This window comes from Procambarus clarkii, chromosome 66 (assembly GCF_040958095.1).
Source record: "Procambarus clarkii isolate CNS0578487 chromosome 66, FALCON_Pclarkii_2.0, whole genome shotgun sequence".
Lineage (NCBI taxonomy): Eukaryota > Metazoa > Arthropoda > Malacostraca > Decapoda > Cambaridae > Procambarus > Procambarus clarkii.
The window spans coordinates 29,506,553-29,527,792 of NC_091215.1; the positions used below are offsets into that span (position 1 = coordinate 29,506,553).

General features: G+C 44.7%; 1 protein-coding gene across 5 annotated transcripts in view; it reads left to right on the forward strand.

Annotated features, from left to right (window-relative positions):
• The window catches only part of LOC123769180 (uncharacterized), a 134,969-nt gene that overhangs the window by 100,036 nt on the left and 13,693 nt on the right, over positions 1 to 21,240 (forward strand). For all 5 annotated transcript variants that reach the window (XM_069310023.1, XM_069310021.1, XM_069310022.1 and 2 more), the window contains one exon: positions 3,961 to 4,132. In XM_069310023.1, the coding sequence (XP_069166124.1) occupies positions 3,985 to 4,132 (148 nt within the window). In that variant the 5' untranslated portion in view covers positions 3,961 to 3,984. The remainder of the gene's footprint in view (positions 1 to 3,960; positions 4,133 to 21,240) is intronic.

Consider the following 21,240-nt stretch of genomic DNA (forward strand, 5'->3'; position numbering starts at 1 on the left):
AAACAAATTTTTGTGCTGCTTCAAACACATTTTTTCGTGGGTGATATTACTGTTGGTGAAATCCTATTAAAGGCTCTGGGGGGGGGGGGGGGATATGAGCAGCCTTCATCTCCGGGACCCCAAAATGTGTTATAGAGAGGGTAGAGAAGATGTCAATAAACTCGATGTTATCTTGAGGTTATCTTGAGATGATTTCGGGGCTTTAGTGTCCCCGCAGCCCGGTCCTCGACCAGGCCTCCACCCCCAGGAAGCAGCCCGTGACAGCTGACTAACACCCAGGTACCTATTTTACTGCTAGGTAACAGGGGCATAGGGTGGTTATCTTGAGATGATTTCGGGGCTTTTAGTGTCCCCGCAGCCCGGTCCTCGACCAGGCCTCCACCCCCAGGAAGCAGCCCGTGACAGCTGACTAACACCCAGGTACCTATTTTACTGCTAGGTAACAGGGGCATAGGGTGGTTATCTTGAGATGATTTCGGGGCTTTTAGTGTCCCCGCAGCCGGGTCCTCGACCAGGCCTCCACCCCCAGGAAGCAGCCCGTGACAGCTGACTAACACCCAGGTACCTATTTTACTGCTAGGTAACAGGGGCATAGGGTGGTTATCTTGAGATGATTTCGGGGCTTTTAGTGTCCCCGCAGCCCGGTCCTCGACCAGGCCTCCACCCCCAGGAAGCAGCCCGTGACAGCTGACTAACACCCAGGTACCTATTTTACTGCTAGGTAACAGGGGCATAGTCCTTACAATATGTATTGAAAGGTCGACGTTTTGGAGGAGAGTGCATGAATGGGTGTTTGGAGGAGGATGGGGGACTGACGCTCAAACATAACACTTATTTTATCTGTGTATTTTTATTTAATAAACCTGAAAATACAAGACTATATACGTATATAACATATAATATATAACATATAATATATAATATTTACAGGATCCGCGCCGGGTCGGAAAGTGTAGGTAATTGAACTTTTCATTAGAAAGACATTATCTTTTTTTTTTTTCATGTCATGCAGTTTGCTCTGTCTGTCTGTCTCTCTCTCTCTCTCTCTCTCTCTCTCTCTCTCTCTCTCTCTCTCTCTCTCTCTCTCTCTCTCTCTCTCTCTCTCTCTCTCTCTCTCTCTCTCTCTCCAAGTATTTTATACTTAAAAGTATATTTTATTTTATAGTTTAAGTATTTTTTCACACAAGGGGTAAGGATGTGTGTACATTGTGAGGGTGAGTACCACCACCACAATACCACCAATCAACATGGTTGTACAGGTGACAGTTGTGGGTGGTGGTGATGGTGGTAACAATGTTGGTAGTGGTGGTAGTGGTTGGGCAGTAGGAGGGTTAAAGCCATAAACAAGCTTTAAAATATGATATTCTTCGACTACTTTTCACAAACTTTTTCTCCTTCTCTCGAAAGAAGGCTAAAGAACTCCAGTATTGGACCCCTACGACCTGGCCTGGCTCAACCCGTTCTCGCACTTTCGTATAGTCAATATTGACTTATTGACCTACTATAGGCATAGGTTAAGTAATAATTGTAATTACGAAGCAATAAGATGCTTATCTTAACATACTAAGAAGGTTAGGTAAGGTCGGTGTTTTCTATGAAGCTTTTCAAGGTAAACTAGTATGTTTAGTATGTCACATATGCACGTATTTAATAAGTCAATATTGACAGTAAGAAAGTGCGAGAACGGGCTGCCTGGCTATATCACCCTGGGGGTAGAAGGTTCACCTTACCACTACGTCGTCTGCGTTACTTTAACGTCATAGTCACCAACGTCACAAATGCAACCTACGATGAACAGTAACGGCTCACAAATATCTCCGTTTTCTATGCATCGGACTCGATAGGTTAGTGGGGGCTGCTCCGTGGCTCCGTCCTATCTCTGGAACCATGTTCGGTCCTCGTTCGATTTCGCGCACATTCATAGTCGGGAAATGCCGGTTAATCCGGATGGTTGGTCATCAGAGAGGGTAGTTAGGGCTCTGGACGGGGTCGCTTGTAATTGCCCGGCTCTAATCCGCTCGGCGCCAACCACTGCATGGAGGACAAACTGGTGTAATAGTTGTAATTGAAGAGACGGGAAACGATACAGTCATTCCTAATTTGAACAGCATTAATATTGATTGCACGTAGGCAATCAAATGGATTGCGATGTTTAACGAAGTGATTCTCTGTGACGCTATAAAAAATATTGCAAAATATTAGTGATTGATTGATGAAGATTAAGCCACCCAAAAGGTGGCACGGGCATGAATAGCCCGTAAGTGGTGGCCCTTTTGAGCCATTACCAGTATCAAGAGCTGATACTGGAGATCTGTGGAGGTGCGACTGCACCCTGCGTAACGGGAGATGTCTCCCGTGAAACATTAGTATTGATAAAGGTCATATCTTTGCAACATTGGGTTTGTAACTACTCAAATTAATTCAACTTTTCACAACAGTCATTGACAAACCCGACTCAGGATTTGTGACTTGTTTTCAGTGAGCCGGTCGGCCGAGCGGACAGCACGCTGGTCTTGTGATCCTGTGGTCCTGGGTTGGATCCCTGGCGCCGGCGAGAAACAATGGGCAGAGTTTCTTTCACCCCTATGCCCCTGTGACCTAGCAGTAAAATAGGTACCTGGGAGTTAGTCAGCTGTCACGGGCTGCTTCCTGGGGGTGGAGGCCTGGTCTAGGACCGGGCCGCGGGGACACTAAAAGCCCCGAAATCATCTCAAGATAACCTCAAGATAACCTCAAGAGTGTGATGTTGTAGATCTCAGTAGAGTTTGGTTAGTGTTATTCTTTTGAGAAAACTGTTGTTCAGTTTCGGCTTGTGTTGGCCGGGAGGCCTAGGAGGTCGAGGGTATGTTAATAGGCTTATTAAATTTGTGCAGGGGAGTTAATGTTTATTCCATACACAGAAAAATATATTGTCATCATTTGTTAGTACAATATATATATATATATATATATATATATATATATATATATATATATATATATATATATATATATATATATATATATATATATATATTCAGGGAGATTCAGGGAATCTCCCTGAATTCAGCTAAAACGCAAAAACTCAAAATATTTCAGATCGGCATCATATTTTGAAAACTGCAGGGAGATTTGAGTAAAATTTGACCAATCGCTGTTTTCACTAATTTCCATATTTTCGGTATAAAAAGTCGTAATTTAAAACTGTAAATATGTGCAATCGCCCTGAATTCGGCTCAAAAATAACGATCAAGAATTTTAATATATATATATATATATATATATATATATATATATATATATATATATATATATATATATATATATACACTTAACTGGCCGAGTCGACCCTCTCTCTGTCTCTGTCTGTCTGTCTCTCTCTCTCTCTCTCTCTCTTTTTCTTTCTTTTAGGCACCATAAAAACCAATGGATGGAAAATTACACACAATTAAAAAAAGAGAGAGGAATCCAACTGAGCAAAACAACTAAACTGTTGTGGTTATAGCCTCTCGTGCCTCCTGTCCCGGGCTCCTGCTCCCACATTTTTATTTTTTCGCAACATGAGCCATATATATATATATATATATATATATATATATATATATATATATATATATATATATATATATATATATATATATATATATATATATATATATGGCACCATGAGACTCAAACAACTTGCAGTCTATTGTTGACAGTGAAACGATGCTGACATCACGCATGTCTATTAAAATTCACCAATATACCCTCGATAGGTTAGGCGGGTTGCTTGGGTTTGTACGTTTGGGGGGGCCTGGGCAAATAGTTATATTTAAACGGAGTTGCAAATTGAGAGATCAGGTTGATAAAATAGGATAACGGTAATCATGCTATATGACAACGGTAATCATGCTATATGACAACAGTGATTCCAACAGGAAAGCAAAACACGGCATAAATTTAATGTACATTTACCCTTATTTCCGTCTTACTCTCCAGGTGAACATTCAGCTCCACCAGCCCATGAAGGTGCGCCGGCAGGACCCGGCGTCTCAACAGCTCTTCCCGGGTTCGAATCCCCGCTCCCTGAGGTTCAGACGACAGACATCGAGAGTGATTTACCTGGTGCCGCTCCACGGCGGGATATGGACCCTCTGCGTCGGCCTCTCTGGTAAGGAACTCTCAAATGATTTGTTGTTTTGCGGGTGAGCTTTTCGCGGGCTTTTTCCTGTCATGGAGGGAACAAAAAGTGGAGAAATAAATTTTATATCATGAGGAAAAAAAAGTGGAGAAATAAATTTTATATCATGAGGAAAAAAAGTGGAGAACTAAATTTTATATGAGGGAAAAAAGTGGAGAAATAAATTTTATATCATGAGGGAAAAAAGTGGAGAAATAAATTTTATATGAGGGAAAAAAGTGGTGAAATAAATTTTATATCATGAGGGTAAAAAAGTAGAAATATTTTCCCTATCATGGGGAAAAAAGGTGGAAATCTTTTCCCTGTTATGAGGAAAAATGTGGAAATTTTTCCCAATTATGAGGGAAAATAGGTAGAAACCTCTTCCCTATCATGAAAAAAAAAAAGTAGGGGAAAAAAACATTTTGGCAACATTATTTTGCAATATTTATTGCCAGTTTTGATATTTTTGTCGATTTATTTATGTGTTCAACAGGAATGTTGCCACTCTGATGGTTCATATTATTGATTAAATATATACATTAATTACAATGAAAGATGACTGTCAATAGTGTCATTATATAGGAAAACAACACCCCAATTGGGCTGTGACGTCATAGACCACCTGACACCCCCCCCCCTCCCCAATCCTCCCAATCGGCGGTGACGTCACAGATGATGCCATCTTCAGGAATGGTATTTTAAGACTATTGATTAGTGTATTTAGAGACTGGTCCCTTGTAAGGTTAATCCCCGTTGCCCACTGACGTCATTCCCCCTTAATGACCTAACAGCAGCCAATCAGTGGTGGGTGTAACCGTAATTGAGACCAAGAGTCGAATTTGGTAGCTTTTTTATATAGCTAGAGGAGAAAAAAAAATTAATTAATTGGAAACTGCCATTTAATCATCAGGGTTTAGTTGGTGGGATTGAGTTTATTTTTTTTTAGACTAATGTGTATTTAAAAGATAACATTCAAAGTCAAATATGTGATACATTGTTTTTTTTTTTACTTAAATCATTTATTTAAATCAGTCTTAAATTTACTTAAATCAACCAAATCAGTCTAATAAATGTGTTTGACTTCAACGTTGCTAAATCAATTTGATTACCTCACACTATCAAGGTTTCCTGAGCCGTTTTTTGAGATGATTGAGTTAAGAAAGATGTCAAGCATCAACAAACGACAGACTTTATCCCCCCCAAAAAAATCCTGAAGGCCAAAGCCAGCATCCGAGTGTGCAATCTGCTTTAATTAAATTCCATTTGGCTGAAAAAATTCATCCTAATGAGGCCCTCTGGCGTTTGAAGCGACGATAACTATCCTCCCCCCACCCCCAATCCCCCCACCGAATCCCACCCCCCAATCCCCCAACCCCAATCCCCCACCCCCTCACTCCCCCTCGCTGTATTTCTTAGGGCTGTAGAATAATAATTGGGATCCATTATATTACAATTGCTTGGGAAGTGGAGGTAATGAACCGTAGGCTTGGATACTGACTCCTGCATGAATGCAACATTGCAATAAGGTGCAATGCTGATTTTTTTTGCAGTTGCAAGATAATAAGATGCATTGCAAGAGGTATAGAACACGTTAGTGATGTATAGCAGAGATTGATGTGTTCATTTGTGGATTAACAAATGAACACTGTGATCTCTAAAGGTCGTTCAGGGTGAAGAACGACCTGTTATGCTGAGGATGAAGAACGATACGTTAAATATGTTCCATCTAGATACGTTTAAAATGCTCCATCTAGATAACACGGATTAAATGTTCCATCTAGAATATTTGGCTTTCATTTAGCGCAAGAAGGGAAGGGAACTATCAGGGGGAAAGCGCCAAGTCATTACGACTATATAGCACTGGGAAGGGGTCAAGATAAGGATTTTGGGATGGGACGGGGGAGGGAAGGAATGGTGCCCAACCACTTGGACGGTCGGGAATTGAACGCCGACCTGCATATTTAGCGCAAGAGAAATCATCGTACACAAGACTAATGAGTCTAATGTTAGTCTCGTTCAGCAGGTGACAGGCCAGCACCTTCTTTATTAATGTTGGAAAATTTAATTTGTTTAGAGTTAAATCTCAAACTCCACATTACTAAGGTAAGCATGAGTATGGCTGTGTGTGGGGGTGGGGAGTGTGTGGGGGTGTGGATTGTGTGGGGGTGGGGAGTGTGTGGAGGTGGGGAGTGTGTGGGGGTGTGGAGTGTGTGGAGGTGGGGAGTGTGTGGAGGTGGGGAGTGTGTGGGGGTGTGGAGTGTGTGGGGGTGGGGAGTGTGTGGGGGTGGGGAGTGTGTGGAGGTGGGGAGTGTGTGGGGGTGGGGAGTGTGGTGTGTGTGTGGGGGGGTAGTGTGTAAGTTTTTTTTACGATGCGTGCGTGCGCGCAAAGACATGGGCGCCTGTATTGACCAAAAGGGGTTTACTGAGTCAAACTCTAGCTCCTAAGCTCCACTTTCCAAATAAGTGTTCCTCTACGGTACACTTACCATACATGCTTTTGAAGCTGTGTATATATATAACCTACTTCACTGACATCTTCATTTCCCATATTCCATTCATTTTTGTGATTCCCATAGAATCTTGAACGTCGTTATCATGTCCCCTGTGTTGCTCCTTTAGCTTTGTGAGGTTCAGTTCTCTCGTCGTATCTTTTTACTACAGCTCATTACTTTCAGTTATTTGTTGAACGTTTCTGCACTTTCCTTAGTTTGAGTTTGTCTCTTTAAGTTGTGATTCCATTCAAGGGTTGCATACTCAAGGATGCGTCTCACGTATGTTGTGTTATTATTATTATTTATAGTTTTTCAGGCTTCCTTATCCAAGTTTCTTAAAAGCTATTCGAACATTTGACAGTTTTTGCATATGTTTCAGGCATGTCCCTTCTGCATTTCTGGCATGCCCTTTACGCTTTCTGACACACGCTTTCAAACCATAATCTAATACTGTGATTTAGTTCTACGTTGAAGGGTATAACTCAGGCTTCAGTTCTCTGGCCTTTTCTAGCACATGTGCTCCTAACATGTGCTGTTGGAGCACATGTTAGGTATGGTGTAAAGTGGGGCAGGGACTCCCTTCCTCACTGTACTCCATCTAGGAATTCTCTCATCTTCAGGTACTCCCCTCTTTGGTACTACAGTTTCCTCACTCCCACCACCTACTCCCTCTTTCAGTACTTTTCAATCGCTTGCATTATTCTTAATATGATTTTCAATTGCATCAGTCACTTTGATTGCTATTAGTAACAATATTGCAATAATTATCATCATACTAACCGATACACGAGCTAAATATATGAACAAATGACTGTCATCTTGAGTTGAGGATTGAAGGATAGGGACGAGAGGGCAAGCAGCGGCCACTATAAGGATTGATCCGGCTTGTCCCGCTGCTGCTGCTGCTGCTGCTGCTGCTGCCTCCTGCGACGCTGGGGCCGCCTTGTTGCTGACCCAGTTGCATCCGGCTCCTCTCCAAAACCACCATGAAGGGTTTAAAGGGAGGGGAACTGGGGACTGACCTATAGATCTCCTTGCTCCAATGCCTCAAGAGGGGTTGACAGATGGGCTGAAAAGACGATTTTGTAGGAGAGGATGGCTTGAACCCATCAAGGATGGGGGGATAGGGAATTGGCTTGTACCGATGGGGATGAGGTGGGAGATGGCTTGGTCCCTGGGGATGGGTTAGGGGATAGCTTGGTCCCAGAGAATGCTTACCGTCCATCACTCACGTTCCGTCTCAAAAAACTGTCAACTCAATGTTTGGTTATGAACATTTTGAACCTTTCTTTGTTAATGTAATTCAGGACTAATTAACTTGCTGAACTCCTTAATTGTTCGTTTGTTTAACAGTGTTTATGCGACGGTAAGGACACACGATAGCAGGCTAAACAGGTTTTATTATTAAGTTTTTATTAAATTATTTTTTATTAAATTACCTGGAGATATTCGTGTGTTTATTTTCGTGTACTTAACCATTCTTGTAGCACGAATGTGTCATAGATTGATAGAGATTTTTTATTCATAATTCGTAATTCTCTTTTCCTTTTTATCCTGCGATTTCGTTGTATAAATGTTGGTGTATGTTACTATTTGTGTTTACTTATAAGCATGATAGCACCGTAATATTTACGTGTTCTGTTCATCGACGACGTTAGAGGTTAGGTGGGTTATCTTGAGGTTATCTTGAGGTTATCTTGAGGTTATCTTGAGGTTATCTTGAGGTTATCTTGAGATTATCTTGAGGTTATCTTGAGGTTATCTTGAGATTATCTTGAGGTTATCTTGAGATTATCTTGAGGTTATCTTGAGGTTATCTTGAGGTTATCTTGAGGTTATCTTGGGGCTTTAGTGTCCCCGCGGCCCGATCCTCGACCAGGCCTCCACCCGCAGGAAGCAGCCCGTGACAGTTGACTAACTCCCAGGTACCTATTTACTGCTAGGTAACAGGGGCATAGGGTGAAAGAAACTCTAGGCTAGGGTTTATACATTTCAAGTTAAGGCTAAACTGGTGCATTTTTATACGGGTGAAATATGTCACCTCTGTTCCACACACTGTTCTCTCACCTTTCCCCAAGCTCTCTGTTATCCTTTGCATCTGTCTGTGTCTCAGAAAAGTGAAGAAATCCTTTGACACCACCTTTCACGGAGTAGATATGGGGAGTCACTATACACCCCCACTCCCTCCTAATACCATCAATCGTATCGACACGGATCAGCCTATGTCCGTCCTGTACCCCAGACCACTCACCCTGATTAGTTGGGTGAGACTAGCCCCAAGCGTATGGTCTCCATCCTTGGACAGACAGATAGACAGACATTTTCACTTATAGATATGGACTAGAAGGCAGTGTATGGGACAGTCTGTCCCTCCTCCCACCCCTTTTTCCACTTCCATTTTAATTGGAATCTCGCCCCCCTCTCGCCCCCCCTCTCGCCCCCCTCCCTCGCCCCCTCTTCTCGCCCCCCCCCCTCGCCCCCCCCCCCCTCGCCCCCTACCTCCTTACCGTCCACACCCTCTCTCTCCCCTATATCTCTCGTCTATCCTCCAGCCTTCTGTCAAACAGATAGATATCTCCATTTAATGCCGAGTTCAGCTTCACTTTCAAGGGAAGAAATCTAGGAACTCTGCTCCGTCACTGGTCACAGAATTAGTCTTGCAACTATTGGGCCCCGTCCTGTCTTGTAGGACCGAGCCCAACCATCCTTCTGCACCAGATTTTATTGCTATACCGTCTAGTGAAGAGTCATCAAGCATTTACGTATCCACGGACGAAACCTGTACATCTTTCCCTCTGTATAACTGTTAAGCTGTTTAGGAGGCCTTGGTCGCTGCGAGGTTTTGTGGTTATTGCCTTCAACAAGCTCGTATAGAGCTTCGAGGGCTCTAGTAAACTGTTTAATACATGCAAACTACGCCGCCACGATTGAGGAAAAGATGTACTGGTTTCGTTAAGTGGAGAGGTGGAATGCTTTGTGAATTGTGGCCACGGTGATGAGACCCCAGACGGTCACTTTTATATCACATCACCTTCTATAATAATAATAATTCACGCTTGTCTGGGGACAGGAAGCCACTGTGTATTCATACACGTTTGGCTTTTATCGAGCCAAACGTTTGGATGTGAACCCCCCCCCCCTCCCCCCTTCTTTCTAAACCCCCACCCCACTCCCCCCTCTCCGGACAAACCTCCATTCATAGCCCTCGCCTTATGCCAGTTGCTCCCTTATAGTTTATTCATTCATAAACTCCCGCCAAAAAAGCCCCGCTCGTTCAGTGTTTGTTGACAAAACATTACTCCATTCACAAACCCGAGAGAGAGAGAGAGAGAGTGAGAGAGAGAGTGAGAGAGAGAGTGAGAGAGAGAGTGAGAGAGAGAGTGAGTGAGAGAGTGAGTGAGAGAGTGAGAGAGAGTGAGAGAGAGAGAGAGAGAGAGAGAGAGAGAGAGAGAGAGAGAGAGAGAGAGAGAGAGAGAGAGAGAGAGAGAGAGAGACTGAGAGACTGAGACTTTCTTTAACCCCAGAGAGTGATTCTGTTTAGCTTTTATGCACTTTTGTTTCTTCTTTTTGTCTTTTTTAATATTGTTGTGTGATAACTCACGGCTTTGCATCTCCTGGTTAATGAATGAAATGATTTTTGAAGCTGGTCTCTTTCACTGGCCAACTGTCCTGCAGCTGGACATATCAAACTGAAATATTCCTAGGCCTATTATAGCATATATGTGTGCCATATTAAGTCTAGGATATCGTGTATTAGGCCTAGGATAGTTAGGTTAAGTTAGGGTTTTATTAGCAGCATGAATACAAACCTTTTTCCTGTTTGTCCAAATTTCGATAGTAGCAAATTCTACTTTCTAGTTGTCCATTACGTCGATGTATTTACTGGTCCTGTCTAAATAGGAGGACGTGTGGGTGTGGGGGTGTGGGTGTGGGTTATGGGTGGTGGGCGTGTGGGTGTGGGTTATGGGTGGTGGGCGTGTGGGTGTGGGTTATGGGTGGTGGGCGTGTGGGTGTGGGTTATGGGTGGTGTGCGTGTGGGTGTGGGTTATGGGTGGTGGGCGTGTGGGTGTGGGTTATGGGTGGAGGGCGTGTGGGTGTGGGTTATGGGTGGTGGGCGTGTGGGTGTGGGTTATGGGTGGTGGGCGTGTGGGTGTGGGTTATGGGTGGTGTGGGTGTGGGTGTGCTGGGTGTGGGTGTCGTGCTAACCACTCGACGTGAAGAGACTTTTCCTGGTATCTCTTCGTCTCGTGTGTGTGTGTGTGTGTGTGTGTGTGTGTGTGTGTGTGTGTGTGTGTGTGTGTGTGTGTGTGTGTGTGTGTGTCTCCAGCTTTGGCCTCTTACCCCGTCAACTCTCTTTAGTATCTTGTACGTCGTTGCCATATCTTCTCTGAGTCGCCTTTCCTCCAACGCTGAGAGGTTGAGTTTTCTCAGTTTATGGCTATAGTTAAGTTAGCTCTGGGACATGTATTATCATGCATTTTTATTTTTTCTTCTTTAATTTTGCTGGTTTTTTTTTTGGGGGGGAGGTGTAAGGACTTAATATCGGACCTGCATTACGCAGAATTGGTCTGACATAGGTGGTTCTAGGGACCTGTGTGTCTAGGTACCTGAAAACATTCTGTTGTTAATCTGTTCCTTAGCCGCCAGGTTTGGTGATTTATATATATATACCCATAGATGCTTCCTGGGGATCGAACCCATGTCCTTGAGTTCCTCAAGCACCAGCACTGTCGATTGTGCCTGAAGAGTCCCCTCCAGGTACGCGAGTTCGATCTCGTGGTATAGCCTCAATACTCTCTCATGCATATAGATGGCTTGTTTTCTCTGATAGATCGATATGGTGTTTAGCCGGAATAGACTCTATAGCTGAGTCCCAGTACCGATCCTTTTACGGGATCACCGTAGCCCGTGCTACATGGACACTTCGTCCTGAGTAGCTAAATCTAAAACAATAACAACAACAACAAACTGATCCTTGAGGCACTGTATTCGCCTCGCGACTCCGACTTGAGCGCTGTCTTTTAAGTTCAAGATCTTTATCTTCAACATGTTTGATGTGAAGATCATTTGCGCCGGAGGATATTATATTAAAGGAGTTAGAACGATATGGTGATAGCACCTGTAAGATATTAACTTAGAGTGTGGGTGTGGGGGCGTGTGGGTGTGGGGCGTGTGGGTGTGGGGCGTGTGGGTGTGGGTGTAGGGGCGTGTTGGTGTGGGTGTATGGATGTGGGGCGTGTGGATGGAGAAGAGGAGGTAAAAATTAAGCCCTATGGTGGAAAGAAGGATGGAAGGATTATAAAAGGAAGGAACGAGAGAGAGAGAGAGAGAGAGAGAGAGAGAGAGAGAGAGAGAGAGAGAGAGAGAGAGAGAGAGAGACACACACACACACACACACACACACACACACACACACACACACACACACCGACCGACCTTGGCCCATATATACACAGCCTGAAATCGTTACCAGACAATTGGTCACTATAACACTGAGGTGTATTACCTCCCTACCCACCGTGCTGGTTAAGGTGATGATCCCACCCCTCATAACATGCTTCTCCACCCTCTGGTGCTGACATATCATGGCTGCAGATAATGTTACACGCACAATCGGTACCAGGGGGGGGGGGTGTGGGGGAGGGGGTGAACGTTTCGCTCTCCCAATAAGAACCTCAGAATAAATTAAACCCCAGAAGGCGTATATTGGCCCATATACATGTCGGCTCCTGTTAATATCCACCTAAAATCATATTATATATGTCTAACCTACGCTTGAAACAATCCAGCGATCCTATGTTCTAGCCGGGTAATGTGTTCCATAAATCAGTCAGGCGGTGAAGAAGTGGGTCACATTTTACTCAGGTATTTTCAAAATAAAACATCTATTCTCACTTTTAGATTTATGGCGGATTATGTAGTTCCTATTTACGAGCACTTTACTATGTAATGTATGTAAATTCTCTTAAAAGTATACAGAGAAGGATTCCTAAGTTAATCCTTAGGATTATTGATGACCAGACCACACACTAGAAGTTGAAGGGACGACGACGTTTCGGTCCGTCCTGGACCATTCTCAAGTCGATTGTCAATCGACTTGAGAATGGTCCAGGACGGACCGAAACGTCGTCGTCCCTTCAACTTCTAGTGTGTGGTCTGGTCAACATACTTCAGCCACGTTATTGTGACTCGTCGCCTCCTTAGGATTAACTCTGCCCGAAACGCTGCGCGTACTAGTGGCTTTACAAGAATGTAATTACTATGCTATGTATCCTCACAATCCCAATGTACCTTCTTGTATATATATAAATAAATAAAATAAATAAATCCCAGGTAGCAGGAGTCTTCCTTGTGAAGTGTGAGAAAGACAGCTAAATTGAAATTGAAATTGAAATTGAAATAAGTTTATTGAGGTAAAATACACACAAAGGGATGAGGTAGCTCAAGCTATTCTCACCCCGTTCAGTACATCGTGTTAATACATACATAGACACACATCACAAACAATAACCATATTACCGAACATTCTGAGAGGTAAACATATACATTTCCTCCTTCACAAGTAGTATGGTATCAGACGTACACACAAATACTTTTATGACCTAGGTATACTGTATAGACAATTTTCACAGCTAAATTTGCATCCCTTAGAAAGACGTCAAGGGGAAACGGGATTGAAATATGCAAATTAAGTTGAGAAGGTTTAACAAAGGGGTTGTAATTCCCATTTATCGGGGATGGAAGCTATATTTTAGGCTGTTCGAGGAGCGCCGCCCCCTTAGGCCAAATGACGTTTTCCAAGATGCAAACTATAATAGTTGTTAAACTCCAGGGAGCCTATTCATGTTAGGTGGATAGAGGTATCAGGTATGCGGGAAATCCAACCCGTCCTCGACTCAAGTCCATTACATCCAGTGGTCGACCCCACAGACGCATTCATAAATTTTAACATGCTGTTCATTCAAAACAGGAATTTTCTCAAGTATAAATTAATATTATAATATATTAGCATATTGTGTATATATAGGCATAGGATAGGTTAGGTGTTTAGGTTCTGTTGGCGATTATTTGTATTTGTAGTACGTGGGTGAAGCATTTACAGCGTTGTGATTCGAACAAAATTCGTCAGTGAAGCACTTGTTCCGGATATGTTCGAACGTCAGCAGTTGTGAGTCGTGTGTAAACCGTTTTCATTCATAAACAGGGGGTTTGGCGGGTGCATGGAATCACTTTTGGATCTTTGTGTGGAGGACGGGCTGGTTTATGAATGAAAAACGGTTTACACACGACTCACGACTGATTTCGTTCGAACACTTCCGGAACAAGTGCTTCGCTGACGAATTTTGTTCGAACCACAACGCTATAAATGCTTCACTCACGTACTACCACTAATCACCAACAGAACCTAAACACCTAACCTATCCTAACCTATTCCTATATATGCTCAATATGCTAATATATTATAATGTTAATTTATATTTAAGAAAATTCCTGTTTTGAATGAAATTCATTTTAAAATTCATGAATTCGTCTGTGGGGTCGACCGCTGGATATAATGGACTTGAGTCGAGGACGGGTTGCCTCGCAACATAGACCAAAGACTTGTTAACCCGTCAGCCAAACACCCTGTTTATGAATGAACAAAATTTACACATAAACTCTTAATTTATATCTAACCGAAATCATAAATTCCGGTTATAACAAAATAACATAAAATCACCGAAACCGAAATCATACTTTCGGTTAGGTATCTTATGTTATTTTGGAAATTATTTAGATGAAATACGCGGATGAAACACTTGAAGAGAAGGTATTTAAATACCGGAAGAAAGCAGCGAGGCGCTGTTCTAGAAAGAACATGTTGTGTAGAGCTTTAGTCATTCAGAAATCGTCAGTTCAAGTGAGCGTCACGTCATTTGAAGCAGGAATTTGGCGGGAATGGCAGGTGGCCTTTGTTGAAGTGGCCTGGTTGCAGAGGGCGCTGAACGCAGTCTGGTCTTCACCGCCCGCCCAGCTGGTCGTTCGCCCAAATCGTCGCACTGGTCGTTTGACGTGTTAAAGGAACTGTAGCAGCCAAGCCATTGTCATTATTTTGTTACTTATTAAAAAGAGTATCCGAGAGTCTCCGATCACATTATATAATCGTTACTAATAATATTGAGGGAAAAAGGGGGGGAGGAAGAGTTGTATTAAATGTTCCTTTTTATATTAGGGATTTCTGTTCTGTGAATTTTCCATAGACATGAATAGTACATTAGACTAACACAAGAGGTTATAGGGGGAAAGAATTCGCTGTAACTACTCCGTGGAGTTGTCGTCGTCAATGCTTGCTCTGTAGAGACTTGATAGTTGATGCCATTATGGCAAGAGGCCTCAAGGTCAACAATGTCTCCCAGTGGCCTCGGCTCTGTAGAGGTTAACGATCCAAGTCCTTGAAACACTCGTTAAACTTTTCCACGCGATTGCTTTTACCCCGACCAGTGTTGTTGCGTTTGTTTCATGCCAGCATTTTTTTGTTCTTGTTTGGTGCAGCCTTAATTTGGTGTGTGTGTTTTTGCGCGTGTATGTGTGTGTTTGCGAGTGTGTGAGAGCGTTTTGTTAGTATATGCGTGCGTGTTCATTCATCCATTCGTGCTATGAGGTTTCTCCTGTGTAATGCTCCGATAGTTGGCGTATATCTGTCGCGTTTTTGAACGCCTGTTGGTATGTACGCGTTTTATAGATTTGCTTGTGCACGGATCTTGTACACTGGTTTGGTTGCACATTGGAATATACGCATTTGTGTGTCGCGGGCCTGGTTTTAATGTAGCCTACCCAATCCCAGTACGTGAACCCTTCTTGATCTGTCCAATTGGATAATTCTAGCAGCTGAGAGACAGAGAGAGGGAGGGAGGGGAATGAGAAGGGCTGGTTCTTTCAGTCTAGGAGCCATGCAGGTGTGTGTGTGTGTGTGTGTGTGTGTGTGTGTGTGTGAGTGTGTGTGTGTGTGTGTGACGACGCCGGAGTAGAGGGGGCTCCAGTTGCTTTTGCTTCCCAGAAAACTTTTGCTCTGTTGTCCTTCGGTAACCTGCGCGGGCTTTGTGTAGGCCAGGGCGCTCTTGTCTGACTCTTTATTTGTTTAAATTCGCTTTTATTTCTAGTTGTATTTGTAGCGGGTACCGATACGTTTAAATTAGTCTACATGTAATTCCTTTTTTGTCTCATTTTCACCCTATCTTCCTGAACACTTGCGTTATATTTGTAATGAAGTTAAGATGTTTTCTGATGAGGTAAAGAGAAGTACAGAGGATTAGACCAGGTGGGAGCGACTACTTGAGATGGCCAAGCAGCTGGTCGGGTTCAGACAAGAGGGTGGACTAGTGGATCAGGTGGGTGCTTGTGGCACTCTATGGTGGCACCGTGCAGGACCACCATACCTCCACCTGTTCAGGTGGGCGACGGTGATTACTCCTACACCCTACCTTGCCCCCCGAACCCGCGCTGCTGCTCTCTGACCCTTGCTAATGAGCTTCGGGGCTCTCATTCACTCTCTACTGCATCAGCTGGTGACGTGCTCTCAGTCGGCTTGGTGCGTGTTTGTGCTTATAATATTACAAAATGTAAAGTGGTTATACTTTTTAGATATGATACACCATTGGTAACAAGGCGCGGCGTGAAGGGACTTGTGTTAGGACGGAATTCATTCCCTCGAAACAGTTTGAAAAATGTTGATATATTTTGTCTGCGCCATATACCCGCCCAGCCTGCCCCATATACCCGCCTAGCCTGCCCCATATACCCGCCCAGCCTGCCCCATATACCCGCCCAGCCTGCGCCATATACCCGCCCAGCCCGCATCATACCCGCCCCGTCTGGCGCCCATGGTTAGTAAGCAAGAATTAATTTGGTAATTGGTTAATGGCACCATCTGCAAAATAGCGTCATCGGAGCGAAAATGTTAGAAAGCGTTCATTATTACTTTGAAGTTTAAGAAGGAAAATAGGTGGGTGTAGATGTGACCTGCTATAGCCAGCTGCTTCAGAACAGTGCACAATGCCTGCCTCTCCCATGGCTATAGTTGTTTTTTTTAATCGCACTCGTGAAAAAGAGGATCGAGAGTGTGTGTGTGTGGGGGGGGGGGGAAGTGTGATATATCGGCGCTGTGTGGCGCTGGCTGAAGACCTTCCGGGTGATATTCCCGGGCTTTGGACAGTGTCTGGCCCGAACAGTGTTGGGCCCCCTTTCCCTTTACCCCTTGTATCCGCCCCTTCCCCTTAACCCCTTGTATCCCCATACCAGCCTGCTACCATTGGGCAAGATAAGCTTAGCTCCCAAACATACACTGTGTCAGCAAGGCGGACAGCCCGCCTGCTATCATAACTCTTACTATACTTCTCATCTCTAAACTTTTCCTTCGCCTGTGAATATCTATCCTCTTTGTTCCAGGTAGGGGGGGGGGAGAAAAATTGGGCCACCCTTTCTCCCAACGCCTGGGCCGCCCCTTCCCCCCCCATTCCCCCTTTTTCCCGACGCCTGGGCTGCCCCCCCCCCCCCCCCCACCCATTCCCCCCTTTTTCCCGACGCCTCGCGACCGTCTGGTCATAATAATGAGGTAGCGGTATTTACACGGCAAATATACTCCCTTTTCCAGGGTGACGAGGGGGGTGGAGCGCAACCCCCCCCCCCTCTACACACTATTACAGCTATATGCAGATGGGGGGTGATAACGCGGCGGACGATAACGAGTCGAGATAAATAACGAAGGGGCCGATAATGAGAGAGAGAGAGAGAGAGGGAAGTGGTTAACGAAACAATAACGAAGAGGATATTTAAAGCCATTACATTTCTGGATTGAAGAAATTGCCTCGACTTTTGTGATCCTATGCATTAGCAGTCTTGGCCTGTAAGAGCAGGGCCTTGTGACGTGAGGCTGAGACCCGGAAGAGCAGGTCCTTGTGACGTGAGGCCGAGACCTGTAAGAGCAGGTCCTTGTGACGCAACGCTGAGACCTGTAAGAGCCGAGCACTACAAAGTATTCGTGTCGATGGGCTACAGCGACAAGGCGTCGCTCCTATGGTTCGTGAGCCCTAACCTGTAAGACGGGCCAGGGTAAGAAAGCACCAGTTGGTCCTCATCGATTGATGACGTCAACAGCCTGTAGCCCGGCCCTGCGGCAACTGCGGTCCGTCCTCCCCCCCTCCTCTCTACCCCATAACATGACATCCCATACCCCCTGACCCCTATCAACACCCCCTGACAACCCAATCAACACCCCTCCCTGGCCCTTCGAACTCCCTGACCGCCTATAGCCCATCTCCCGCTACCAGACGCCCCCTGATGTGCTGATTTTATAGTTTGGTATATACGACGACTCTCTATCTTGTCGTTAAGAGTATCCGGCTCATTCGTGCATTATTGCGTGGGACTGGCCCCCTTTCCTTCCCCCCAGCGTGCTGCGGCGGTAGGGGGTGGGTCCTCAGAGACACCTCTGGCCCGGTGCTCGGGCCCCCTGGCGGCAAGGGGCCAAGTTCGGCGTACAGAGGGCCCATGTTTACATCTATGCGAGGATCTAGAGACCTGGTTTAATGTTCTGGCAGAATAAGACAGTTTTTCTGATCCTGTTGGACGATAATCTCTCGTATCTCTCTCTCTCTGTCTGTCTTGTCTGTCTGTCAGACACAGACAGACAGACACAGACAGACAGTCTGTCTGTGTCTGTCTGTCTGTCTCTGTCTGTCTGTCTGTCTGTCTGTCTGTCTGTCTGTCTGTCTGTCTGTCTGTCTGTCTGTCTGTCTGTCTGTCTGTGTCTCTGTGTCTCTGTGTCCGTCCTTCACTCCTGCGTCACCTTATGTTTGATTACTTCAAACTTTTGAGGTCATCAGAGACGATCTTCTTCTGGTGACGTCACAAGCGTCACACACAAGATGTGACGGTGACTCGAGCGTCACATCGGTCGTGTACTGGTGGTTGGGGGGGGGGAGAGAGAAGTACTAAAACAAAGGACGGTACATGTGTCACTAATTTACATGTGTCAACATTTACATTGGCATGTAATATTTTTAACTGCCCTACCCTTCTCCATTCCTCTTTCGTAACATTTCCCCCTCTCCCCTTCTCTCTCTTCCCCACCCCATCCCCCTCAAAGTCTCTCTTATGGGTGGGGGAGGAGGAGGAGATAGAGAATGTGATACTGAATTCACTTTCATCACTTTTAGGTACAAAATCTTGGCACTCGACTAGCCACCTTTCACTGAATACGTGGAGAAGGGGGGGGGAGAGAGGGCGGGGTCACTACTCGGTATGACCACCACTTGATCAATAGGACCGACCCCGACCAGCCAAGGTTCGTCCTGTACCCCAGATCGTTCACCCTGCAAAGTTGGGCGAGCTTAGCACTAAACACCTGGGCTCCGATCGTATGTGTGTATAATGTAGGTTTTTGTCCCTGGTGATAGGTTCCCCCATCTCCTTTGAATTCATTCGTTTAGGATTTTCCTCTAGTTTTCCCCTAGTATCCCGGGTGTTCAAAGAACCGAATCTCCGGCTTTTTCCCCCCACACAACGTGGCAAGTGCTCAGAGTTCCCTAGTCAACTTCAATTTATTAAATCTTATTTCTTTATTATGCATCCTATACCCATCTCGTGGGCGGTGGAGGAAAGGGTTACAGAGGTACATAATAGATCCAGGAACTGAACTCCAGAGTTCGTTTAGTTAAGTAAGTGACAATCTCTTGAAGCTGGTTACACAATTGTTAATGTTGCATACACATGTTCATATATATACAATCATTTACACATACATATACATATCAGTTACCGTCTTATCACAAGTGATTCAACAAAAGGCTCACAAGTCACTATACAAGACATTTTACAATTATGGTTTGTCACACAGTTACTAGTGTTGCTCCACACCCACCCAACTGGGCGGCAGCTTTACAGCCATGTGCAGGCTGCACCTACAGTAAGCAAATTTTGGATACTTCCCTAAGATTCCTGGCAGTACTTCATTATGAATGAAGTATTTACACATTTCTTGAACTCCATTGATGGTGTTATCTCTGAATTCCGCGATTTTTTTCACATTCCATTATATAATGACGCAAAGTATGCGAATAGTTCTGCTGACAGAGTTTACATTTAGTCAATTCTACACCAACAGATGTTAAAAACTCCCAGAGGTACTTGTAGCCGAGCCTAAGTCTATCAGTGGTAACATCTAGAAGTCTGCTAACCTTATGGGATGACCCATAGACATGCGGTTCTTCCTGCATAATAGAATGATAGATGGAGTAACTGGTGCGAATTTCACTTTGCCTCAAGTCTACGAGATTTTGTTGATGTTCCCGAAATATTCGTTTGTGTGATTAACGAATATCAATGTTGATACCTTCATTGTGAAGTCAGTGTTTCATTGCATTTCCCGTGTTTGGTCAATAGACATTTCGGGTTTGAACAGAATTTGTAGTACGGCATTAGTCAGTCTGTTTCGTGTTCAATTCACTTTCGGCTTTTGACTTGAATGTAGCACTGGGGTTTGTAAGGACATGGGAGTTTTAATAAGAAATGTATTGCCAAGATAAATATGAGAAAATTATATTGAAAATCTCAGCTTGGCCAAACCCGCCTGGGTTTGGCCATCATGTAATTATGAGAATTGCCAGATAGTATTTTATACTAGACTATCCCTTCCTATTTTTCTTCCTCCATCCAAAACAAGTACTACAATTATTATTATTACTACTGCAGCTAATTCAACTACCACCACTACTAAAGTTAGAATGAAAAAATACTAAAATGACATTTAGCTTATATGGCGACAACAATTAAAGATTGATAAAGATTAAGCCACCCAAGAGGTGGCACGGGCATGAATAGCCCGTAAACAACAATTTAGAGAACATAAACATCGGTGAAAGTCGCGACCCCCTGGCCATTAGGGTGAGTGAGTGAGTGAATATAATACTATACACGTCCCCCCGGCCAAGTCACGTTAACGCCGCCCACCTCAAAAGTTCAAAGACCGTCGGCCTTAATGTCTCGCTTTACTCTTTTTTTTTTTTCAACAATTTTGAATCTCTCTGAAATCCGCACTTTCGTCGAGACACATTAAAGCTCATTCTCTCTTGCACCGTGGCTTGGTTCTTGAGGGGATTATGACGTAGCGCGGGAAGTTTGGATTGCAAGTGATATATCCTAGACGAACGGCAGTGTCCACACACGGGATCAGTGAGACGCTGGGGGTGATGGGGCCTCCACACCAGAGATGACTATCTTGGTGTGCTGGGTCGAGAAATTCATCGGCATATGTGGGAATGTTGTTTCTGTATCCAGCTAGTCAACTCTCACTCAAACATCTTATTTACCTGAGGGACACTACATGGTGGACTCGTCGGGGGTCCGGTGGACTCGTCGGGGGTCCGGGGGACTCGTCGGGGGTCCGGTGGACTCGTCGGGGGTCCGGTGGACTCGTCGGGGGTCCGGTGGACTCGTCGGGGGTCCGGGGGACTCGTCGGGGGTCCGGTGGACTCGTCGGGGGTCCGGTGGACTCGTCGGGGTTCCGGTGGACTCGTCGGGGGTCCGGTGGACTCGTCGGGGGTCCGGTGGACTCGTCGGGGGTCCGGT